Source organism: Juglans regia, chromosome 11 (assembly GCF_001411555.2).
Source record: "Juglans regia cultivar Chandler chromosome 11, Walnut 2.0, whole genome shotgun sequence".
NCBI lineage: Eukaryota > Viridiplantae > Streptophyta > Magnoliopsida > Fagales > Juglandaceae > Juglans > Juglans regia.
Window position 1 is genome coordinate 30,015,867 of NC_049911.1, and position 26,800 is coordinate 30,042,666.

The 26,800-nt window shown below is 35.8% G+C and overlaps 1 protein-coding gene across 5 annotated transcripts; it reads left to right on the forward strand.

Moving 5' to 3' along the window:
* The first annotated feature begins 842 nt into the window (after positions 1-842).
* LOC109021179 (alpha-glucan water dikinase 2) lies at positions 843-22,382 on the forward strand. 5 transcript variants are annotated; one of them, XM_035683019.1, is made up of 32 exons: positions 845-1,075; positions 1,496-1,640; positions 1,732-1,841; positions 1,930-2,008; positions 2,123-2,214; positions 2,300-2,453; positions 2,948-3,262; positions 3,757-3,867; positions 4,039-4,137; positions 4,276-4,407; positions 5,196-5,290; positions 11,166-11,297; positions 12,559-12,721; positions 12,807-12,896; positions 13,302-13,487; positions 14,024-14,095; positions 14,209-14,262; positions 14,422-14,481; positions 14,560-14,712; positions 14,815-14,898; positions 15,144-15,317; positions 15,400-15,506; positions 15,734-15,947; positions 16,131-16,234; positions 16,320-16,449; positions 16,893-17,018; positions 17,161-17,271; positions 17,932-18,030; positions 21,108-21,281; positions 21,347-21,439; positions 21,645-21,760; positions 21,975-22,382. In XM_035683019.1, the coding sequence occupies exons 2-32, from the start codon at positions 1,560-1,562 to the stop codon at positions 22,177-22,179; spliced, it is 3,915 nt and encodes a 1,304-aa protein (XP_035538912.1). In that variant the 5' UTR covers positions 845-1,075; positions 1,496-1,559; the 3' UTR covers positions 22,180-22,382. The 5 variants fall into 5 exon arrangements, with proteins under 5 accessions (XP_035538916.1, XP_035538912.1, XP_035538914.1 ...); XM_035683023.1 differs by having other exon boundaries at positions 843-1,640; positions 21,980-22,095; XM_035683021.1 differs by having other exon boundaries at positions 845-1,640; positions 14,563-14,712.
* The last annotated feature ends 4,418 nt before the right edge of the window (positions 22,383-26,800 follow it).

Here is a 26,800-nt window from a genome sequence, read left to right on the forward strand (position 1 = left end):
TGGAACTTTTTGGCAACAATGACAAAGAAGCAGATTTCCATCACAGACCCTCTAATAGCAGAAGCAATGACTGCTCTTCAAGCAGTCATTTTTTGCCTTAAACTGGTTATGTCGAATGTTGTAATGGAAGGTGACTCACAAATGGTGGTCAAGGCAATTCAACATTGGCATCAACAGAACAACTATTTTGGAATGATTATCTCGGACAAGAAATTGTTGATGTTTCAATTCAATTTATGTTACTTTAGGCATGTACACAGAGAGGGCAACCTAGTTGCTCATAAGTTGGGAAAAAATGTTTTATTAGTAACTGAATGTATAGTTGAATTGGATCAGTCTCCAAACTGTATTTACCCTATGCTTTAGCACAATTTATCAATAAATCAGTGAAGTTTAAAAAAAAATGATAAAATATTAGCAACATTCAATACATATAATGTTAAGTAAAGTTGTAAAGTCCTGTGGAACACAATACTAAGATCATATTTAGATACATAAATGATTTGATCTCATATTATTATTATAATTTTTTAAATTTTTACACAAAATATAATAAATAATTTAACTTTTTCAAATTATAAAATAATAATAATATTAAAAATAAAATTTTATTTAAATTCAATCTAAAATTATTTAGTATCATTTTATCTCACTATCTACGAGAAATCAATATCTTTATTAAACGGTTAAAAAAAAGCACCTTGCCTCAAGTAGACGCTCCGTGACCGCTTTAACGGCAGAACTTGCGTTTTTTGTACGCGAGCAGTTAGCCATTGAGTGCATAAAACGCACCGTTCCGTCTTAATCTATTCATTCTCCCACTGTCAAAAGGCGCAGAACTGGAAGAGTCGACCGTTGCTCATATCTACGGTTTTCTTTTCCCGCTCGCTCCACAATCCTCCTGGTTTCTGTCTCACATAGATTCCTATGGCAGGCAGCAGGCTGGCGGTCGATGTGATTTCAGAATCCACATGGAGCGTCAATTTTTTTTGTCGTCCTCGCAAGTGCGACATTCTCTCTCAATTTGTGAATCGGAATACGGAACCTTTTTCTTTACGAAGTTCTAAAGCATCCGGTTCTTTCCCATCTTTTTCTGAATCTTCGTTATTCGTTTTTTTGGTTATTCGAGTTCCCTTTGTTGGAAACCCTAAATTTGTCCCTTTTTTAATTACCCATTGATCAATCAAGGATTATTGATGGGTTTTGTGCTTAGAATTTCGTAATTGTGTAAAGATTAAAGGACAATCATTCGATTAAGTGAATCGTGAAAAGGAAAATGATCTTTTGCCCTGTGGTTATTCTATACTAAATTGAAGGCAGTCTTATGGCATACACTTTTATAAAATTGGATCTTTTGCTACGATTAGACTTGGTAGTGGGTTGTATCACTATCGTTTACAAATTAAAAGAAACCTTGATGTGTGATTCTACCTTTAAAGAGTCTGCCAACGTTCAACGACCTTACCTCGACTGGACCCTCGATGCCTATAAACAGGAGGCTTTTCTCTTTTCTGTGCGGTCTTCAAAACTCAGTTCATTTTCTCACATGAAAAACGGCTATGGCATCTTCAAAGCCTGCAAGCTCTTCCCAAGTTCCTCGAGTTCATCATTTTGAGCTCGTAGAAGGAACGCAACTTCAGGTTGTAATTACCATTTGTGCAAATGAATTCTTGAATTATTTAGATACATTTTGAAATTTTTTTATTAAATCTTATTGCTTGGATTATGCAGATTGATGTGATCGGATCTTCAAGTGGACGCAATGTTAGAATTGAACTTCAACTTAGGAACTGTACAACAACTTGGATACTCCACTGGGGTTGTATTTACCGTGGAAATATGTAAAGGCGAACTGGATCCTGTTTTAACATACAAATACACTCACACATTACATTTAGAATCAATATTTATATTTTTTTTTCTCCATAGGAACTGGTTCATTCCTGCTGATCATCCTTCTGGGAAAAAGGCTTACAAGCAAGGCGCATTGCAGACACCATTTACAAAGGTTTATCCTTCTTTTGCTTTCTGTTTTCTTTAATTAATTTGGTTATAATTGGTCTGACCAATCTAGGAGCATATAGTTAACCTCTATTTGATAGTTGTGGTGTTTGAGTTGCAGAGTGGAGAAATATATTTATTAGTCATTGAATTGCGGGACCCCAATATACATGCCATTGAATTTGTTTTGAAAGATGGCAATCGTGATAGATGGTTGGTTCCTTTTTTTCTGGTTTCATATTTGCTGATTTGGGCCCCAAAGGGATGCTTCAATTTTTATTTTTCTCATGCTTTCTAGGTTGAAATTAAACCATGGGAATTTTCGAATAGAGATACCTGAGAGTGATGCTACTCTTTCACACCCCACTATACCGAAGGATCTGATAGAACGCAAGGCATATTTACTCTGGGAAAGCAAGGGTAGGCCAGTAAGCTCACCGCAACAACAAAAGGTAGTTCTATTCACTGCAATTGGCAGTAAGGTCCTGTACTGGAGACATGCATAAACATTATATTCTATTGTACGTTCCATCAACAACTTTATCTTGACACAAAGTGCTTCTGTTCTCCTTTATTATGGTTTAAGACCTCGATATCTTTTCCATGATCTGTGCACTGTCATGTCATTTGATTACACTCTCTTGCTTAAAGTTTTCTTGTCCTATCCAACTTTAATTAACCATCTTCTTCCATACATGCATCATTCCCGATGGCTATGTGACAGATTAGGCATTTATTTTTAACCATGATACTGCTTGAGACTTAGTTTGGGCAACGTGTGAGGTGGATTATTGTCAATGTTTCCAGTGTTTTTTAGGTTTACTACTAATTGTAAGAAAATACTCATTTCCATTTTTCTATAACCGCGCATCGTAAAGAAGTCAAAAGCTTCTATCAAACTATTGTACTTTTGGATGATAGTGATTACTTGGTAATTCTGATGCAGCAAGAATATGACAATGCTTTAGGAGAGCTCCAAATTCAGCTGTCGAAGGGTTTGTCTCTGAATGAGTTGCAGAGTACTTATCTAAGTGCAAATACTAGATCAATGGCTACTGATAGACAAGAAATCAGGAGTCATATGCCGCACTCTTACCAAAGGAGACATAATGTCGACCAATGGTTGCAAAAGCACTCGGAGGGACATGCCAAAAGCACTAGGTTGCTGTCATCATCTTTGTTGAATCTTGTAGAGAAATCTATGGGAGGAGACAATGTGGTCTCACAGCAATGTTATCACGTTGGCAACTATGAAATTGTGGTTAGTTTTCTTGTGGGAGGAAGTTTATATAATACCCAACACCAGATTTCTATACACGTCTACCTATGTGAATTGCTCGTAATTCAAATCTGATTCATGTAATTCATTTTGTTATTGATGATTATTGTTTTGGTCCATTGATCATTATTTGTACATAGATGTCTATCGATCTGGTTTTTTTATACTTAATTGTTCATCTTAATGTAAGATTGCTACCATCTCTACCATATTATATAAGAGGAAGGAGGCTTTATTGTATTTTTTTTTAAATGACTCATTTTTCATTTTATTTTCTTTTTAAGCGTGAAAGTGGCCACTTCCCAATTGGCGGCTTCAGACTTGAAGGAAATGGTTAATTTCATTATGGACCAGATCACAATTTTACCTGATTTGCTCGACTGTTTATTACAACTTATATAAGCCAGTTCAAGAATTATTATGACTTTGAAAAGGAGAAATTTTGCTTAACTTGTTGAATTTTTAAGCCTATACAGGTCCTTGTAAAAGTCGTTAGTGGTGACTGTCACATTTTGGTTGCTACGAACATGAAAGGTTATGCAGTGCTTCATTGGGGCATATCAAAGTCGTCCCCTGGGGAATGGTTGGTAAGTTATTTGTCTCTGATTTGAAAATATATGTATGGGATTAGTCGGGACGCTGTTCCCGGACACTTGGTGCCAATAAAAAAATATATATGTATCATGAGTTGTGACGAATTGACAGACAAATATATACAAAGATTTCTTCATGTTTGTTCATTTCTCTTACTGATACAGGCCCCTCCAGCAGAGATATTGCCTGAAAAGTCAAAGCTTGTTGTTGGAGCATGCCAAACTTATTTTACAGAGAAATCAACTGGACAAGCATTCTTTCAGGTCATTTATACCAGAGAATTGTTGCATGGTTTTTCTGTGCTTACTTTCTGTCAGTTTTGTTTAGTTGTTTAGTTATATGCATTGCACTGAACAACTCTTTCCTCTTTTCAACCCTGTGTGGGCTTTTACCAAGAATAGGTTGTAGACGTTAACTTTCAGCAAAGGAATTTTGTGGGCGTCCAATTTATAATATGGAATGGAGGGTCTTGGATAAAAAATAATGGGGAAAATTTCTTTGTGGGCCTGAAACTAATGAAACCTATTGGGAAGGTATTTTTCTCTCATTCTTTTTGAGATTACTTATTCTTCAGTCTTCCTATTACGCTGTAGAAGGTTTTTTCCCCCCACCACTGAGGCATAGTTGCATTGATTTATGCACAGATACTTCATCCTTGTCCATGAAATCAGCTTGTGTGGCTAAGAATACTGTATATTTTTTTTAATTCATGCCTGACTATAAATATAATATGTTCAGATTTCACTGTACCAGCACTTTCCCAAGCTTGTCTCATTTGGAATTGATGTTATCGTTGAATTTCCTGCATTTCTATAGAGTAGATCACACCATAAATGTCACGATTATATCACATTGGCGGTTGCACCAGAAAAAGGTGAACCAGTTGGTTTTTTGTTTTTATTATTTCTATTATATTGATAAAACTGGTGAGATGCAACCAGTCAGTGGAATGAACCGCCTACCCTTTATAACTTCCTTTTATGATGATCCAAACTATTTTGGTAAGATTTGCTCTATCTATTTATCTATTTTCCCTATTCTTTACATGTTAAAAAATATAACATTCAGAACTTCAAGTTTGAATGACAAGTGATGCTACTATAAGTAACTTCTTTGGTATGCTATCTTCTTTTTTCAACATTCTTTACTGGTATTTGGATTATAAGTCTTATCTAATAAATGCTTATATATTAAAAACAATACCCTGTCGTATCACATCTACAACCACAGAACTCCTGTCATATTGTATTTTTTCCACACATAGTGATAGAACTTTAATTTGTGCATTATAGTCTTTGAAACTGAAATACCTTGAATGCAGGTCTATGGCGATCGGGATGGGGAAGGAATTGTCAAATGGTTACTTGATGAAATATCTAGAAGAGAAAAAGAGGCTGAGAGGTCATTGATGCACAGGTTAAAATGTGAAACTAAGCTCTTAGAATGAATTTGAGTATATTTATTTGCACATTGAGTCTGATGGTTATTTTTTTTAATAAGTAAGACAACAATTTATTAATAGTAGTAAATAGGCATAACCCAAGTACACAGGAGGTATACAAATAGCATACACCTAGTTACATAAAAAAGAGCTAGAAAGAGATACAATAAAGCATTGAAGCAAGCTCCATTAAGTACGCAAGAGGATGCCCAAAGAAATAAAGTATGGAAGAAGAAACTTCTTAGCTCGTCCAGAAAATGCTCCTTGTTTTCAAAACTTCGACCATTCCTTTTAATCCATAAGTACCATATGATACATAGAGGAATCATCCTCCATACATCCTCAATGGTCCTACATTTTTGCCAACAAGCAAATAAATCAACCACCCTCTTGGGCATTACCCAAGCAATTAACCAAGCAATGCCCGTTCTATAAAAGATTTCCTCCTTTAACTCTTGCCACCTCACAATGAAGCAAAAGATGGTCTACCATTTCACCACACTTCACATATAACACCATTTCATGACAACAAGACCCCTTTTTCTCAAGTATCCAATGCCAAAATTTGCCCCAAGAGATGCTGTCCACCCAAAGAAGGCAACCTTAGGCAGCACCTTACTTTTCCAAATAGGCTTCCAAGGGAACGAAGTATGATTTTGGCTTGACAAAGCCTTATACAATGAAAGTACAGAAAACTTCCGATTCCCAGTCTTCATCCACAGCATCCTGTCCGCCTGATAATTAACAAATTGCAAAGAATACAATAAGCTGTAAATATCAAAGATAGATCCAATTTCCCAATCATGAACAGCTCTATTGAAATAAACATTCCACGAAAGGAACCCACTAGAACAATCCAGCAACTCAGACACCGAAGCTACCTTATTAAGATCCAATCTAAAAAGAGAGGGAAATGTGGTCTTTAAGGCTGAATCACCACACCATAAGTCATGCCAAAAGTTTATCCTCGCACCATAACCAACCTCAAATTTAATAAACAGAGTAAAATCCTCACATACATTTCTAATATGCTTCCACAAACCAACACCATGCACATTTCTCACTTCATTTGAACACCAACCCCCGTGCAAACTCCCATATTTCAAATATATAATAGTCTTCCAAAAAGACCTAATTTTTGGATGATACCTCCATAACCATTTTCCAAGAAGTGCCTTGTTAAAGGTTCTCAGATTATGAATTCCCAACTCTCCTCTAGACTAGATGGAACTTAGTCTCCTCACCACTTCCACCCCACAAGAAGGCCCAAAAAATCTGCTCAATATGATTAGCCACACTTGGCAAAGGAAAAAGAGATAGAAAAAGAGTGGTGCTACATGTACTTACAGTCTTACTTACACTTTTACTTACAAGACTCATTTTGTTAGTTTTTTTTTTAAATTCAATTCAAATTTTGAATTTTGAATTTCATGATTTTCAGCATATCAATAACTGACATGTGGAGAAGTAAATTTTTTGTAAGTTTTTCTTAAATATATTTAGCATTTTCCGTAAAAAAATATGAGGGAAGGTTAGAAAGTGTGCTATTAATAAGAGTTGTTCTTCGGGGCTCTAGACAGGTACAACATTTTCCATCCAACCAATCTCCTCTCAATTTTCTCCACAACCTCATCCCATATGGCTTTAGCCTTGAAAGAGGCCCCAAGAGGAAGGCCCAAGTACTTCATTGGCAATGAAGCAACCTTACAACCCAGAATGCTTGCCAACCTATTAATATTCCTAACATCACCCACCGACACCATCTCGAATTTCCCAAGGTTCACTTTTAAGACTGGAGACAACTTCAAAACATATCAATAGAGCCTTCATCGTCTAAATGTGACCCGGGTCCCAAAATAATGAAGTGTCATCTTGCAAAAAGAAGATGGGACACAGTAATGAAGCCATTGTTAATGCTTCCCACCGAGAAGCCCAATAGAAAACCAGCGCCAACTGTAGCTTCCAACATACGACTAAGTGCATCCATAACAATCACAAAAAGAAAAGGAGAGATCAGGTCTCTTGTCTCAAGGCTCGTGATACCCCATATTCCATAACAACATACGACTAAATGCTGACTCTGATGCAACCGTGGAATCATGCATGACTAACAAGTCTCATACAATCCTCGTAAGTATAGGGTAGTTAGGCTCATTAATTCTCTACCAGATCAACTAATCAAAAGATGGGCCGAGTGCCTCACAATCATCTGATAAATACCGGTCCACCTTTGTTTTGGAAACTGTAGATCCAGTGGCGGAAGAAGCTAGCAACCACTCATAAAACAATTGTGACTCATGATTGTCTTCACCATCTTTTGTGGTTGTAGATGTCGGAGGGGGTACATGTTCTTGGCTAGTCGAGGTAGAATTGAACATGGCATTATACTTTGCGTACAAGTCTGCTAATAACTGTCTCACACTCGAAACCAACTCTTCAGCCTGAGTCTTATCACGAGTTTTTTTCAAATGGAAAGTAAGAAGCCCTAACTTACTACGTGGATCAAGCACAACTGCAATCAACAAGTTCGTCCTATCTAATGAATCCAAATACTTATCATATTTCATTCTCATACTTATGACCATGTTCATCAAACAACTATTGTCACTCTCACTCAGCCTAACCAACTCTTTTTGGAGCATACAAATCTCCAAAAAACTGGTGTTTGTTGTGACATGTAAAGACCCAAAAAATCGACAAGTGGCATCATAAAACATCTTAAAAAATTTATCAAAAACTCGCACTGTCTCCCACTCCTCAGCTTTAGAGGCCCCATGTGTTCATCATTAAAGTAAGAGAGAAAATTGAAGTCTTCACTCTCCATCCGCCTGAAAGCCTTCTCAAATTTTTCAGCCGCCTCCAACATCATGCAAGTTGAATTCCATCGGATTTGCACATCAGGATACAACATTCTTACAATCAATTTTCTCTTTCTCTGCACATTTCTTAAACTTGTCTAATCTTGCAAGAGAAGAGCGCACATATCTAACCGCATTTCTAACCATTGTGATTGTGTCATTACTTTCCTTTAGATTCTCATTCACGACAAGGTTCAAAATATGAGCAAAACATCTCATGTGCATATGCTTTCCCCCCAACACATTCTCCGTAAAAAATGCTTCAAATATGAAATTGCAGTATCATTTGAGCTAACATTATCAACAATAACAGTAAATATCTTATCAATGCCCCAATCAAAGAGGCATAATTCAATATATCTCTCAATAGTATCCCCTCGATGATTAGAGATTAAACCAAAATTAATGATTTTTTTTTTTTTTTTACAATTTTCAATCACTATCAATGAAATGTGCAGTTAGGCACATAATTAAGATTTTGTACCGATGTCCATATATCGGTAGTCAATGAAATCCTCATTCCCCCAACTTTAGGGTACGTTTGGATACTTAACTCCTCTCAACTCATCATTATAACTTTTTTAAATTCCAACACAAAATATAATAAACAATTCAACTTTTTCAAATCCCAAAATAATAATAATATTAAAAAATAATATTCTAACAATATTTTATCATCGCAACTCAACTTAGTTCAACATTCAAACGCAGCCTTAAACAATTTTTTAAACAATTTATTTCAAGAATCAAAACAATTTTACAACACAATATTAAATCAGCGCACAAGTTAATAATTTGATCTAACAAGAACACTCACAGTGGGAATTAGGTCTCAGATTACTGTTCACAGTCCAATAATTTGATTCAAAATTTTTCAATCCCTGTACATACACAAAGAACAATTTAAACAAAAAATAATATGTAGCATAAATTGATAATTGATATGATGATAAATTAAACACATCAAAACTGAATACATTAAAAATAAAATGACTCTGCCTCATGACTGGCGTGAGATTTGCGAAGTGAGTCAAGTGAGAACAAAATCCCACCTCAAGAAAATCACCGGTGTGCGATTGTGACTGTGGGGTGGTTTTTTTAACACACAGTGAGGTTTTTTTTAACAAGCGAGGGACGGAGGTAGGGGAACGGCTGACAGGCTCAGGGGGACGGACTCGATGTTGGAAGTTTGGAAGGGGAGACTGGAGAGGGATAGAGTCTGAGGGAAGTTGAAGTCGAGAAGAAGAGGGAGGGGAGGGGGTGTTTAAACCCTAGGTTGAAACGGCGAGTAGTCATTTTATATAGGTATAATTTAAAATATATATATATAATCGGCCGGTTCAGCGGTTTTAACCAGGTTCAAACCGGAACTGAACTGGCCGACATCGGTTTTGATATATTTCTGCCGCCGGCCGATTGGTTCCTTACTGGTTTCGTACTCCGGTTTGTGTGATACCCCATATAATAAGGATAAGGGTAGATGGTGAATGAGATCCCACATTATTTAGAAAGAAAAAGTTCTTACTCTTTATAAGATTCCAACGGGTCTCCAATTGTATCTTTTTTAAGTATAGACCATGTGACTTGGGCCTTTCATTGAGACGTTACAAATGGTATCAGAGCCTCTCCCAACCAGAAATGTGGGACTTGAGCCGTACCGCCTATAACGTGCAGGCCCGATAGGGACATCGGGAATTTAAGGAGAGGATATTGTGATACCCATATGATAAGGATAATGGTAGGTGGTGAATGAGATCCCACATTGCTTGGGAAAGAAAAGTTTTTGCTCTTTATAAGGTTCCATTGAGGCTCCAATTATATCATTGACTAGTCCTTTTGGAGTATAGGTCATGTGGTTTGGGCCTTTCATTGGGTCATTACAGTTTGACTAGGTTACAACGGTTTTTGTACACCCATATTTCCAAAAACTTCCACATTCTACTTCTTCAGATCATTCTTTAGAGCTTTAAGCTTATTGGCCAAAATAAAACTCGGGGTACCAACAAAATGATAAGAGGACCACCATTGTCTCACCATATCCACAAAACCTTAAGCTTTTGACCACATATTTTCAAACTTGAAATACCTAACACCCCATGGATACCACCACAATCCAAAATGATAGGAAAGTGATCTGAACAAACCTTAAGCATTCTCTTTTGGAAGCACTCCGGATAATGAGCCTCCCACGAAGGGGAAACAAGAAATCTGTCCAACGTTGACCGAACCTAGTTGTTGGACCAAGTAAAAGCAGCCCCCGCCAAAGGCAAATCCAATAATTCCAGCTTAAAAATAAAATCAGAAAATTCTTCCATAGCCGGATGTCGTCGATGCTCACCAGACCTCTTGCTCGGGAAGTAACATTGAAATCCCCTCCAATACACCATGGCACATCCCACCATGTATACACTCCAGCAATCTCATCCCACAAAAGCCTTCTACTACCATCCAAGTTAGGCCCATAAACACTAGCGAAAGCCCATTGAAACCCATCATCCACATTCTTAAAAAGACAAGCCACCGAAGAATCCCAATACACTCCTCAAGGAGTTCCACGATCCTCTTGTCCCACATCACAATGATACCTCCGGAAGCCCCACTCGACACAAGGAAAATCCAACCCTCATAAGGGAAACTCCATAAGCTTATGATAATTCTCCTGTCAACCAACTGTAATTTTGTTTCTTGTAAGCAAATAATGTCAACCTTCCATTGGCAAAATAAGTTTTTAACATAGAGGTGCTTATTGCAGTTATTTAGCCCCCTAATGTTCCACGAAGGAATCTTGGGACTTCATAAAGTAATGTCAAATGATGGTTATTTTTATTGTACTGTTTCTTAGCTTTCTCTTCATACTTGCACATATTTTGCATGGAACGTATAATAATTCAATGGTTAGGTCACTCTGACAAAGCAAACAAAACTTTTCTTATCTCACTTACATTGGTTTCTTTTCAAAATTTATGCTTGCTCATAAATTTACCTGACACAGGTTCAACATTGCGACAGAATTGACTGAGCGCTGTAAAACTGAGGAACTGGGGCTTATTGGTATTTTAGTCTGGTTCAGATTCATGGCTTGCAGGCATCTAACGTGGAACAAGAATTACAATGTGAAGCCTCGGTAAAAGTTATATGCTTCCCTAAATTATGTTAGGGAGATGCATTGTTGTGCATTATTCTTGACTCCCTTGTCTTCTTTTAAAAAAACAGACATTTTTTCCTTGCACTTGAGCTATCTATCATTTTATTCAACATTTTGAAATTTTAGTTGGGCAGAATTGGACTGGATTTATAGACTTTAATGAACTCAACTTGTATGAATTTTTAGTATCTTTTTCATCTCTGGGAAGTGTGTCTCCTCGTATACTCCCATGTACTGCAGTTGTGCCTATCAATAAAAATTTATTACTTATAAAAAAAATGCGCAGAATTTATAGTCTGGATTGCGAGTACTAGGCTTTGCATTAGAACTAGTCATTATTTCTAGGATGATGTACCATTATATTTTTTTCTAATTGGCTTTTGGCTTCCCTTGGGTTCCATTTCTTCTAATTACCAAGAAGAAACTAATTTTATTATGGATCTAATTTGTTAATGATTAAGGATACCACATGTTATTGGTCTCCACATCTTTTAATCAAGAGGCCCCAGCAAGCCAGGGGCACTAAACAACTTAGGGACCACTGTTATGCTCCTTGATTAGTAAAGAATATAAGCAAGTTGATTTCCACAAAGGAGTTGTTTCCTTCTTGAAGTAAAGATTGAATTATTTTCAACCCTAAGGGGTAGCTTAGCTGGTCTGGCCTTGAGTTTGCTCCCCCCAATGGTCACCAGTTCGAGTCCCCTTAGGGCCACTAGAGGTTTACCTGGTCGTTAACTTCAGGACCCCATGGGATTAGTTGAGGTGCACGCAAGTTGCCCGAACACTTACAGTTATAAAAAAAAAAAAAAAAAGATTGAATTATTTTCATGTAGAAAAAAAGGATGACTTGTTTTGGTTTAGATTTGTTCATTTCTTTTCTTGTCCCCAACTAAATTTTACTTCTAATAATAGAAATCTAATCTCTACCTTCTTAATGTTAGAAGGTAATATAACAATATCCGTTATAAGCTGTAATTGGTAGACTTGAAATTTATACTGCATGTAGATGAAGTTCAAATTATGCCCCAGACATGGCATAGTTGACTTATTGCTGTTGTATGTTCAATCTGTTTATGTCCCCTCCCTCATTTACTACATTGTATCAAATTATCATTGTTTTGCTTCTTGTTTGTTTTTTACACAGCTTTTGAGTGTGTTGTGAAAACATGTTTGACCAAAGATATGTACTTCTTTGGCAACTAACTCGTTTCTGCATCATATTTATACTCCGTATCTACAGTGAGATCAGTGAAGCTCAAGATAAGTTTACCAATTTACTACTAAGAATATATTTGAACCAGCCAAATGATCGGGAAATTGTGAGGCTTATAATGGCATGTGTTGGTCGTGGAGGTCAGGGCGATGTTGGGCAGAGGATCCGTGATGATATACTTGTGCTTCAGGTATTTTTCATTGTGCTTTCCACATAAATTGCTTATGTTGAATCAGCATTGCAAAGAGATTGAATTTTTGCATTTCCATCATCAGAGAAATAATGACTGCAAGACTGGAATGATGGAGGAATGGCACCAAAAGTTGCACAATAACAGTAGCCCAGATGATGTAATAATTTGTGAGGTATAGTTCATAAAACATATATGTTATATAGCTCATACATGATCAGACAGCGTTACTGTCTGTAGATGACGTCAATGAGTCATTGGTTCAACCAGCGAGTCTTCTTTATTTAGTTGACAAGTGATAGAATATTCTTCAGGTATATTCCACCAATAATAATAAAAAAAGAATGTTCTTCAGAGATATATTAAATTATAGAATCATTAGGTAAACATATTGGTTTGTCCATATTCTGTACAAACAGATGAAGATTAGTACATTACTAAGCTACCAAAAAGTGGTTGGCATAAGCTCGTCACGAGCAACACTAGCTAAGAGCCAAACTTGTTGGCCTTGGTCTGATAGTTAATCACAGTGTGATCCTTTGATTCCAACTGTCAATTTTCTTTTTGTTTTTCATAATAGGCACTCTTAAACTACATAAAATGTGGTTTTAGAATTGATATGTATTGGCAAACATTGAATGTAAATGGTCTCACCAAAGAGAAGCTTGCAAGTTATGATCGTCCAATTGTCTCGGAGCCTCGCTTCAGGACTGAAGCCAAGGAGGGTCTCATCCGTGACCTTACAGCGTACTTGAGGACATTAAAGGTATGCAACAATATTTGGATGGGGAACTAATATTTTCATGTTATTGTCTACATGAGTTTCAATTGTCAGTTGCTGGGTTTGATTTCAGTGGAAGTTCAAGATCATATTATAGAAATAGTAGAATCATAGTTATTTAGGGTGTGTGTTCACAGAAGGACAAGTACTTAGCAAATAGCAACTAGCAAGCTTGCCCATGGTCATCAGTTATATTGCAGGGCAACTTTATAAATAATTTTGAGTTGAGAGATATTGTTTTCAATTCATTTTATCTTCTTTTTTTTTATCTTACATAATGATTTGTCTAAACTTTTACTTATCATAAAAAAATAATGATTTGTCTTAATCAACTTTCAAGCTGAACTAGCTAATGACTCTGAGTTTTAGATACTAGATTCCATGGTTAAATGTGGGTCATGACTTTTATGACATTTGTTGAGCCAATAATATTGCTGGAAATTTTCTAATTATCTTTTATGCTAGAATTTTTTCTATCCACGTTTGTAAACTTCTGGGTACTTTTATCCCCAATGCCACAGGCAGTTCACTCAGGTGTTGACCTTGAATCTGCTATAGAAACTTGTATGGGTACCTCTGTCAAGGTAATTGCTGTAAGTTCTTTTTGATGGGTTTTTGGACAGTATGTCCTCCATTTGCTCCATTATTTCTAATTATTTTAAGTTACTCATCAATTGGAGTCACTTTGTTCATTTTGGTCTTTCAGGGTCATGATTTTACCAGAGTTGATTCTATTGGTGGTTTGTCACAAAGGTTGCAGGTGATTGGCTCTTTAAATTTTAAGTCAAACTTCTACGTGTAATATTTTTCTTGGACAGATACTGTTCTCATGTGTACATGTCTACATTTCGTATTTGAATGCCTGCATGTGTATTCACATCTATTCCATAACTTTCTCGTCTTTGTTGTCAAATCTTAGGAATGCCTGGACTTTGTCAAAGCACATGTTCGTGATGAAAATATTGGTCAACTAATGCAGGTCAGTTTTTTCCTCACAAAATTTAAACTTGATGGTGACTGAGTTATAAGGAATATCTAAGGTTTGAATTTTTTTCAGAAGTTATTGGAATCTCGCATTGAGCTTCGCCCTGTTCTGCTCAGCACTCATGGAAGATCAAAAGATTTACTTTTCCTTGATCTTGCTTTGAGTTCATCTGTTAGAACCACTATGGAAAGGGGACTGAAGAATCTAAGCTTTGCAAATCCACCAGTAATCAGATTTCAACATCATCTATGTTTATTGTGCACATTAATGTTAATAACCTTTTTTCCCTGAATAAAAATATATGCTTCTTTTTGTGATGATGAACAGGAGATGATGTTCTTCATTTCCTTAGTACTTGAAGATTTATGTCTGTCAATGGTCAACAATCAAGACTTTATATACTGCACTAAGGTATATCTTTATGCATATAAAAAGATCTTTATTTTACAACAAAATTATATATCTTTATTTTACACGTCACTGATCCATTAAGCTTTTCTATATGAAATCTTTATAGATTAAGATGTAGCTTATGGTTTTGCTTCTCGAAATATTCGACTACTGGAAATCATTTGCTGCAGTTGTATATTTTTTGAAGTTTCAATGCTTAATGGAACTCTTCTCTGAAGTTGTTTGGTGTTATGCTGTGTTTAAAGGACTGGTACCGTGTTTCTGAATTATACACTTATAATAGTCAGTGGGCGTTACAAGCGAAGGCTGTCCTTGATAGAGTACAGCTAGTACTTTCTGAAAGGGCTCAGCATTACCAGAAAAAGATCCAGCCTAGTGCAGATTATCTCGGTAATTTGCTCGGTGTTGAAAAATGGGCGGTATGCTATCCCACTTGAGGTTTCTGTTTCATGCCTTCTATTAGACATTTTCCGTTCACTTTAATTATTGTTCTGTCAACAGATTGATATATTTACGGAGGAGTTAATAAGGGCAGGATCAGCTTCTATTCTGTCTTCTCTCATTAACCGTTTCGGTCCTATTCTTAGAAAAGTTGCAAATTTGGACTGGTAATAATACAACTTAAAACCACCCATTTTATGCTGAATAAAACCTGGTTTTCAGTCTTGGCTGCAAAATGTTTATCTTCAAATTTTGGTATAGGTTCCATCTGTGTTAATTATATTTACATAGGGCTTGAGCTTAAATAACGTGCTAACAGTTGCAAACATATAACGGGCTTGAGCTTAATTTATCTTCAAATAACGGGTTGAGCTTAATTTATCTGGTTTTACAGTTGGCAGGTCATCAGCCCTGCGGAAGTATGTGGTTTTATAGTTTCGGTTGATGAGTTGGTTGCTACTCAGAGAAGAGTTTATAGAAAACCAACCATTATACTTGCAAACAGAGTAACTGGAGATGAGGAGATTGCAGATGGGATTGTAGCTGTGCTAACACTTGACATGCCAGATGTTTTGTCCCATGTCGCTATCAGAGCAAGAAATGCAAAGGCACGCAACTTTTTCATCACTTGCCACATTTCTTTTTGTAAATTCCCAAATAATCACATATAGAAAAAGTAGATTCCCAAATAATGAAACTGTAAATGCTTTCATTTGTTATGAGGTGCAAAGGTTAAGTGCATTGCTGCAGGAAGCCCTGTTGTGGAAGCTAATTCGAATTGCATGCAACAGGTATGTTTTGCTTCATGCTTCGATCAGAATATTTATAGGGATCTCAAGTTGAAGGAAGGCAAAGCAATATCAATACGTCTGAAGTCAACGAATTTAGTTACCAGGTGAGCTGCTCATGTAGTTGCTGGATTAATACATTTTCGTGTGCCTCTTGACCTTCCAAATGCACTGTTTCTTGTATACTTGCAGTGACATCAGTAGCTTCAATGTATCTCAAAATTCCTTTGTTTCTTCTTCCATCCCTCGAGGAGTTGCCCTTAAAAAAAAGACCTTCTATGGTAAATATGCTGTTTCAGTCGAGGAGTTCAGTAGTGAGATGGTAAGCATGTGAAATATCTGCTTTATATTTTGAGAATTGTTTTGTCTATCTGTCATCTCTTTCTCTGTAGGCCCGTTTTATATTTGCATGGTCTACTGGATAAATCAAACGAGTAATTATGTTGTTAGTTGATATTTTTCAGATAAGTAGGCTTCACTTCAAGTTTTCGTGACTGATACTGCAGGAGCATAGGAAAGAAGTGCTTTTTGAACTTTTATATACTTCCATCACTGTGTTTGTTACTTTTCTTGCAACAGTTGACTAATGTTGTTAATATTTCTAATTGAAAGTGAAGCATTTCACTAATATCTCTCTAATCTTACTCAGATTAGTGAACTAAGAAGTAAATTGTGGTGCATTAATTTTGTGGGTTCTATTGGAAAGCTAAAGAAGTAAAAGAATATCAAATAATTATGTGGTTTTGATAATATTCTATTGCATAGGTTGGTTCAAAATCTTGCAATATTAAGTTTTTAGGAGAAAGGGTGCCGTCATGGGTTAAGATTCCAATGTCAGTTGCCCTACCATTTGGTGCCTTCGAGACTGTTCTGTCTGAATATGTCAATAAGGTATCATTTACTTTTCCAAAAATCCTACTGGTGTTTGGATTCTGGTTATAGATTTGATTGTCTTAAAAATAAATCCTTTCATTGAGATGCATTTTTGTATTTGGTATCCATTAAAAATTATTGTTTGCTTGTATACTTGCAGGACATAGCAAACAAGATTTCTCATTTCATGAAGTCTGTAAGAGGTGGTGACCTTTCAAAACTTCAAGGAATTCAGGAATCTGTTCTACAAATGAATGCCCCTATGGCTTTGGTAATTATATTGTAAATCAAATATAGCGTTGACAGTGTACTACAGATGCTTAACAACTGTTATTATAACTTGTTGGCGTTCATACTCTCCGATGTCTTCTTGCAAATTCTAATGGATGCACATTTTTGGATACGATTATTGATTAGATAAAAGATAACAAAACTTCATCATAGGGGCTATGATAGATTTGAAACAGAATGTAGCACTATTCCCTATGTGTTGGTGCATATGGACTCTGGAGTGAGAGAAACTATAGAAGCTTCGAGGATGGTGAGAGGACACTGGATGAGCTGAAAGTTTTCTATTTTAAACTTTGTTCTTATGGCGGGGGTCATTGATTTTAATGGGTTAAATGTCCATGATTGTAACATTTAGCTATTTATTCCTCGTGTATGTGTCCTGTGTATTTAGGCTATGCCTTTTTTCGTATGAATAAAACTTGTTGATTACCCTCAAACAAAAAATTATAGTTGTCTCCCGGGCAAAGGCATCCATTTCAACCTCTATATAAATGTGTGGAATTTACGACTATTATAAGCTTGCTTCCTTTAAAAAGAAAATGCAGATCAGTGTTTGTATAGAGAAAGCAGATTCACTCTAGTTCTAACCTTCTCTATGTCTCTCTCCCCCCCCCCCACCCCTTCTCTGAAATTTTGGTAGATCCATGAACTTAAGAGTAAGATGAGAAGTTCAAGAATGCCTTGGCCCGGTGATGAAGGTGATGAGAGGTGGAATCATGCCTGGCAAGCAATAAAGAAGGTATGTGTTCAGGAAATTCTTTTTCTATAAGTAATCAGATTTTTATTAAAAGGCGCAATCAGAGTGCTTTAGATTGTTCTCATCATATTTGGATCACAATTACCATTCGTGCAATTTTTTTTTTTTTATACGTAAGAAGTAAATTATATTGATATGAATGAAATATGCATAGCCCATGTACACAGGAAGTATACAAAAGAACACCTAAATACATTCTAAATTAAAGACAAAGTCATGAGTATTGTTTTCATCAAGGACAATGGCTGAAAACCAAAGCATTAAAGTGTGCATAAAAAAATTCTGAAGCTTTGCCATTGTGCGCTCCCTATCTTCAAAGCATCACTCATTTCTTCCTTACCATATACACCACATGATACACAACGGGATCATCTTCCACACTATCACCACTTGAGGACAGCCTTGAATTTCCTTCCAACAGGCCAATAAATCCACTACTCTCAATGGCATCACCCAAGCAACATCCACTCTTCTAAAGATCTCATTCCACAACCTCCTTGTCACCTCGCAATGCAAAAGTAAGTGATCCATGGATTCTCCATGCTTTTTACACAAATAGCATCAATCCATCACGATGAGTCCCCTCTTTCTCAGGTTGTCCATGGTCAAAACCATTCGTGCAATTTTTACTGATCTATTGGCTTATTTACTTTTAGTATTATGTATCAAATTATTAGATACAAATGATAAGCAATCACACGTTTGAAAATTTTATTTTCCTATATTCTATTTTCCACTCTCAGAGGTTTCTGGCTTGTTCACTCTTATGTTTCATGCAAAAAAAAAAGGTCAGTTTGCATGCTTGCTGAATACTGGGCTGTGCCTTTTGCATTTAAATAAAAATTTTTATTACTAGCCAAAAAAATATTCAGTATACTACAGTGGCCAAAAATAGAGAAATCTAAATCAGAAACCCAAACATCGGTGGCTCTTAATCAGGAACCCAAAATGTTGTGTTGTGTTGTGTGTGTGTGTGTGTGTGTGTGAGAGAGAGAGAGAGAGAGAGAGAGAGAGAGAGAGAGAGAGAGAGAGGCTGAGACTAAGAGAGAGAGAAGTCAAGTGAGGGAATGCTCCTAGAGATTGCCAAAAAGGATTGCAAAATGTTGCCTTTTTGAGAGAGATAAATATCTATCAAGTCACAAAACAGTGTTGTTTAATGTTGGTTTAAACGACTAAAAAATTGAAGTATATAGGCTCGAACTCGCGACCTCAGGATAATAAAAGCGTTCAGAAAAGCACACTAAGCAGTTGCATCGTTTAAGCTTTTGATTACAACAACAGTGCCTTTTAGTCAAATTATGTAGTTAAATAAGTTTTTTTAATTAGTTGTGATTAAATGATTTTTCAATGACAATCAGAATTGGAGTCAGAGTTTAGGCGAAGTCCAATTTGTACTCAGACTCCAAAATTCTTTTAATTTCCCACTCCGATTCCGATAGATTTTGTCTCTGATTGGAGCGGACTCGAAGTTTGAAAGTTTTGCACAGCCCTAGCAAAACTGTACACCTATAGGGAAGTTTTATTGAGGGTCCTGTCTCCATACCATAAGTTATGCCAAAATCTTTTCCTTTTCCTTTATTTTTTCAATTTTGAAGATAAGTTATGCTAGAATCTAATTATAGGGCCATGACCCAGCTCAAGCGTAGTACGAATGGAAAACACCTAGTTCCTTTTCTGATAATTTCCCACCAACTCTACCCATGCTACCCACGTGCCTTAGTGGAACAACACTCACTCCAAGCACAACTAACGAGAAGCAAAGTATATGATTCATTGATTTTCATTTAGTGGTATCTAAAGTACAGAAATTTGTTCCTTTGAAAAGGAAAATTGAGTGTATGACTCATAGATTTCTGTATCTTAAAATCATAAATTTCAATCTCTTGAAATGCCTGTAAGCCTGTAAGGTGGATCCATATATTCCACCCCACTGTTGGATTCCATTTATTCCAATGCTTTCACATAGAGCAACGATTGAGAGTATAAATCCAACTTAGAGGTCATTTCTAGCGTCTTTTAGAAAGAATATAAGATTCATGGATCAGCTAACCATTGAGATCTTAAAAAAAAAAATGGTTTTCAAGACATGCACAGGAGTATGTACCAAATAAGAACTTGGTCTTGGTATATTGTGGGTTTGAGAAAAAACATTATGTATGAAACTGGTCCCACCTATGTGTGTGCTGGTGAGTAGTGTCTGTGAGAGTGTTTTGGCAAATCCAATGGAAGCATTCAGAGTTATTCACAGAAATTCTCAAAGAACCAGCAGGACCAATTAGATGCTCAATGTTAATTTGTTTGTACTTTGTGTTTGAATCATAGGTTTGAAAAAAAAATGATGTATTAATAACAATGCCTTAGTCCTGGCAAACAATTGAGGCCGAGATTTTCTTGAGAGTTTTCTGTCGATGACTGAATCCTCATTGATGTGTAAAGACTTGGGAAGCTCTAGTGAATAGCATAGGTTCAATCCTCTCATTTGTGAGTGTTGAAGGCAGCCAATGCACAGTATAACCTAGTTGTCCTTAATTAGAAATATATTTTTGCTTTTGGGAAGCTGCATTCAATGGGATTGTATTTTGGTGAAGTAACCTTTTAACGACTTGCATCAAATGAGGTGAATAAGGTTGGTGCAGTCAGAAAGATGGCAGGTATTCAAGCCCGAAAATTAATAGATCCATTACTTATTATAAAAGTTATAGATTCATTATGTTACTAAAGGAGCTTCTTGTCATCTTGAATAAATTTATGTAGTTGCTATATTAGCGAGTACAGCACAGCCCACAAGTGATGATATTTTTCAACAGCACGAGTACAATCTAATTTTTTAAAGCACCAAACAGGAGAAATTTGACTTTTGCAGTTGCTAGCAATGGACTGCTACCTCTGTTAAAGCAGAAATTGCAAGATTCTTGCGTAAAATGAGCAAATACTAATATGCAAAATACTTTTTAGATAAGTTGACCTTATGCAAGATTAGCAATTTTTAGTTGCACTAGAAGTATTGACATGAAACATATTTCATATGAACAGCTTTTTTTTTCTCCTCATCTTTGTAGGTTTGGGCTTCCAGATGGAACGAAAGAGCTTTTATTAGTTGCAAGAAAGCAAACTTGAACCATGACAATCTTTGCATGGCTGTGTTGGTTCAAGAAGTTATATGTGGCCAATATGCTTTTGTGACTCACACGAAGAATCCCTTATCTGGAGACACCTCAGAGATATATACTGAGGTAACCCTTGTTTTTGGATCTTAAACCAGCCAAATTCCATGCATTTTAACTTGTGGCATGAACAGGTTGTGAAGGGCTTGGGAGAGACTTTGGTGGGTGCGTATCCTGGACGTGCCATGAGCTTCATTACCAAAAAGACTAGTCTAATGTCTCATGTTGTAAGGCCAACTTCCCCTTAATCCCTTATCTTAATATACGCTCCATTTGCCCGGTAAAACGTTTCAGATCAATTAACCTTCATTTCAATTACTGCAAGCCCAACAAATATATATATATATATATATATATATATAGAGAGAGAGAGAGAGAGAGAGAGAGAGAAGGGAGAATATATGATGTATCTGATTTAAATCTGACTTTCAGGTAATCGGATACCCAAGCAAGTTAATAGGGTTATATTGTAAGCAGTCTATAATATTCAGATCAGACTCAAATGGTGAGGACCTGGAAGGATATGCAGGTGCTGGGCTTTATGACAGGTCAGAGGTGCATTTTAATTTCAAAGTACATTAGCAACGAGATGAGAACTTTTTAATATCCTTTAGTCTTGGATTGGCTGTATTTAGCATAGAATGTAACCACTTGCTAAACACATAAACAGACTTGCTTATTTTGGGTGGTGAAACTATTATTTCTTTGCGTATTCTTCCTGGAATAGAGCCGCCATCTAATGCATCTATGAACTTATCGCAGTGTAGTCATGGATAAAGTGGAGAAAGTTGTGTTAGACTACTCCAACGATCGGTTGATAGTGGATAAAGCTTTTCAAAACTCACTATTCTCGAAAATTGCAGAGGCTGGAAAAATCATAGAAGGTCTGTATGGTTGTCCCCAGGACATTGAAGGGGTGGTAAAAGATGGGGTTATATATGTAGTTCAGTCGAGGCCACAGATCTAGGATTAGTAAATGAACTCAATGTTCAATGCTTTTTTTTTTCCTCTCTCTCTACTATTTCTTTCATATGGACTTCATTGTTCTTAAGTTGTTGCTTCTTTGGATGGGCACAAGTTATCTTTTATCATTAACTGCAACATGGCATAGAATAAACTCTTAATAGCTCTTTTAGTTGATGAAGTATATGAATGTGTGCATCCAATTAAAACTCCTTTTGTCAAGATTATCTATAACCAAGTGAGGACAAAAGTTATTTCCCCCGTTTCTGGTCGAACAAAGAGCCAAGATGCAATCCATGCAGCTGAAGCTGGTTGGAAGTCTTAAGCCGGTTTATGGCTAATCCAATTCTCAACACTTTTGGCGTGTGGACTTGTTAAAGATAAAAACTTGCCGTGCGGTAGAGTCTTTTATTGAACAACTATTGTCTTTATCTGACCGATCCCCAGCCCACTCAAATCTTATTGAGCAGGGATTGACTGAGCCACGTGTAGTAGCATGTTAAGCGTCTGAAGAAAATCATGGTATTACTTATTTGGAGATCTATTTCAGATGGGAATCTTGTTTCGTGATTAACTAAAACTCTACAAATTATGACATCATGATCCCAATCTAATGAGCAGATTTTAATACTTCAATTTCTCTTTCTTTTTCTTTTTTTTTATTGGTACTTCTCAACTCTGATTATGTTGACCAATAGTCTAGGCCCTAGGGAGACTCATCAATGAATGCACTTCTGTTAGAATTTTGAACCTTTTTCTCTGTGCAGGTTGCGGATTGTCGTGTAGAATGAATGGGTCAATAGTCAACTAGACAGGAACAAACAATTAATGACTTGGATTTAGAAAATATTTTATATCATCTTGCTATTATAATTTTTTTAAATTTTTATATAAAATATAATAAATAATTTAATTTTTTCAAATCTCAATTCAAAATTTTTAAATTTTAAAACAATAATAATATTAAAAAATAATATTTTAATAATATATTTTTTTTAAAATTTTATTTTTCATTTAAAATCATCATATCTCATCTCTAAATCCAAACCAATCCTAAAAGTATGCACTGCGCTAACCAGTTTTTCATTTTTCATATTTTGTTATATCAATACCTATGCTAATAATTTAAATGGCCATTAATCAGCATTTCTCATTAATTTATCTTTCTCGGAAGTTTAAGGTCTAGTTTGAATAGTGAGTTGAAATGAAAGTTGAATAAAATATTGTTATAATATTATTTTTATTTTAATATTTGAAAAAATTTAAATTTTTATTATATTTTGTTTGAAAAATTAGAAAAATTATAATGATTATATAAAATAAAATTAGATGAATTGAGATGGTTTCATTATCTAAATCAGCTTAAATGATCTTTTTCAAGTAATAATTTCAGTACATATCGTGACTATTCTTACACATGACATGGATCATAACCCCATATGCCTTAATAGACATGTCTCTTCGGATAACTTTGACGCCTCAAATATGGAACTTAACGGCTCAACTTTTTATATTTTTCTGAGTCGATCGGACTTTTTAGATGCACAACTTTTCATTTTGCGGGACCTTTGGGAAATGAAACACTGGACATGGAATAGATTAAAGCTATTGAAGAGCACAATGGGCTGGAGCATTACAGAATATTCGTTGGTTTACCTTTCTTTTCTTTTTAAGCGTCCGCATCATAGGCCCATGACATTGACTCTGCGTTTTCTTGTACCGAAAGTTTTTTTTCAAGTTAAAATTCTGTTATCTTAATTCGAAGGCACCCTCCGGTCTCAATAAATTTTCTAAAGGTTACAAACTCATCTTAACTAATCATTGTAATTTTTTTAAAATTTCAATACAAAATATAATAAATAATTTAACTTTTTCAAATCCTAAAATAATAATAATATTAAAAAATAATATTCTAACAATACTTTATCATCTCAACTCAACTCACTTCAATATCTAAACACACAAATGTTAAAGAACAGAAAGGGGAAAAGGTACTTCAGATTTGAATCCTCGTATGCTGGAATTTTATCGGTTTTAGATCATTTGTGCATTTTGATTATAACTTAAAGAGTGTGCAAGCATTGCACACTCATTTTAAAAAAATTAAATAAATATAAAATTTATATAAAAAAAATTAATTTTATAATAATGGATTCCGTTATTTTTCAAAAATAGTATGTGGCGTTTGCATAATCCTTAACTGAAGCTAGCATTATTCATCCTAAATTTATCTATTTTTTAAAAAATATCTGTAATTTCAATTTGCTTTTGATAAGTAAATAAAACTCCCCATGGCCATGATCTACTAGTTGCAACAATTCGGAAACCAAGCTTTTTTAGGGAGTGTAATTAAAGAATGGTTTGGATTCAGAAATGAGTTGAGATGAATTGAGATGGTTTGTGAATAGTAGAATAAAAATTGAATTATTTATTGTATTTTGTGTGAAAATTTAAGAAAGTTGTTTTGAAATTTAAAAAAGTTGAATTGTTTATTATATTTTGTATAAAGATTTTAAAAAGTTATAATGATGAGATTAAATGAATTGAGATGGGTTACGAGTACAAACGAGGCCTAAATCTTAGCACTACACAAAACAAGGTTATGTTTTTTTTTTTTTTAATAGAAAACAAGGTTATGTTGCGGTGGAAAGTAGTTGGGCTTTAAAAGTATTTACTAATTTTCCTTTGAAGAATGATTTTTGTTGATAGCCCCCTCTGAATCAGATATATTCGAATCTGTAAGGAGCTTTTATATTGTTTGGTGAAAAAATAAAATTTAAATAAATATGTATCATACTTGCTACTTATTGGCCGTTTGAGCCTTCCTAATTATCAATATTTGTATATTTTCTATTGTGGCTTTTAACAGTAATTATTCATAATTGAATAATTTTTCTCGTCGACCAATATTCACTACCTTATATCTCACATCCTATGAAAAAAAAAAAAACTGTCAAGTGTAGGGTGTGAAAGTGAATAGTCGTTGATATATAGTAAAACCCTTCATAATTAATTTTTCAGTTCGCTTCTAACTGGTCGAGCTATTTTTCTTTGTTTAACAGCCTTCTACACATATGCTACCACCTTAGAAATTACACCAAATTTTCAATACACTTGTTAACATGGGAAAGAAAATGAAACACTCATTCACGATAGGAAAATCGATATTGTGCTTCCAGTTTCACCGTCGCACGATAGAAAAACGGAGTTTCACCGCCACCAATCCGACGCCATCTCAATTTCATCGCCGCATGATAGAGCCCACAATAGTCCCTCCACATCAATCCCGAATTTGGAAGCCACTACACACACACACATAGAGAGAGAGAGAGAGAGAGAGAGAGAGAGAGAGAGAGAGCACTACGTTTAGCCTCCGTTAACCCACCCCCAAAGTCCCACCGTGCACCACCACCCCTTGCCACCAAAAAAAAAAAATCGATGCACCATGAGACAACTGAGCATTGCATGGCACCGCAAGAAATGTGCACCACGAAGCCCCATGTCTAACCTCCGTAGCCAGCCTTGAACCACCACGAAAATAGCTCAAACGATGTTGTCCCAACCGCCCAACAAACCTTTGTTTTTAAGAGCAAAAACAGAGCACAATGTCTTCTTAATACCACCATCAATAGCACCCAGCACTACCGTAACACACAAATCTCATTTTTTTTATACAAAAAAAAAAAGAGTGATGATCACCCTATGAAAATCACACCACCACTTTCTTAGATCTGCAATGCTCAGCTCTTTGACATTTTCTCGCTGTCGTCAACTCCATCATAGATCGCTCTCTCAGGCTTTATTGCTGTTAAATGCCAAACGAACGAAAAAGAAAAGAAAAAAACAAATAACTCAGCTAGTGAATGGGGTAGTATTCTCGAAATTAGTCTGTTGTTCAAGACTTTAAAACCCTGGGTTTGGGATGGGTGCTTAGGGGTCACAATCTCCATCCGTCGCAGCTCAAGGGGTCGATCTCGGTCCGTCGTGGCTCAGCAGGAAAGAGCTTGTCACAGCTCGGCAATGTATTCTCTAGATTTGGTCAGGGTGGAAGATGAAGGGGGCATGGATCTTGAAAGCTTGTTTTATCTAGATTCGTCTCTAGATCTGGTCAGGGTGGAAGACGATGAGGACACATAAGCTTTTTGTGGAGTTTTGATCTCTGTAGGATGGGTACATGATATGTAAATTGAAAGACTTACGTGGAGGGCTATTATTAGGGGGCTGCTATTTGGGATTAGACAGCCCAACCGACTTGAAGGTATTTGCTTAGTTTTTATTTTGTCAATGTACTTGATCTTTGAGTTAAGATCAATAGTATTTCTTTTCTTTTATTTCTTTGTGCTCTCTATTGGCTTGGATGAAGTTTTTGTTGAATATATCCACCGTTTCTTTTGTGCACTCGATTTTAATTGAAGTAAAAAAGAACATGACTCGCACTTTTAAACAACTGATCACCTTAATTTATAATTCACAAACAAATAAAATAATAAACGTAATCCGACCTTGGTTGGGTCCGGATTATAAGTTTCCTTCCTTTTTTTTTTTAAAACGTATAATCTTAATTCCTCCCTCGTAGTGACGGACAACATTGTATTTGAGGTTTGATAATCTCCCTCAGTCGCTGT

Coding starts and splice junctions, on each gene's coding strand:
- LOC109021179 (XM_035683019.1), top strand. CDS start 1,560: ATGGCATCTTCAAAGCCTGCAAGCTCTTCCCAAGTTCCTCGAGTTCAT. Junction 3,263..3,756: donor TTGGCAACTATGAAATTGTG/GTTAGTTTTCTT, acceptor AAGCCTATACAG/GTCCTTGTAAAAGTCGTTAG. Junction 12,722..12,806: donor ATGATATACTTGTGCTTCAG/GTATTTTTCATT, acceptor TTCCATCATCAG/AGAAATAATGACTGCAAGAC.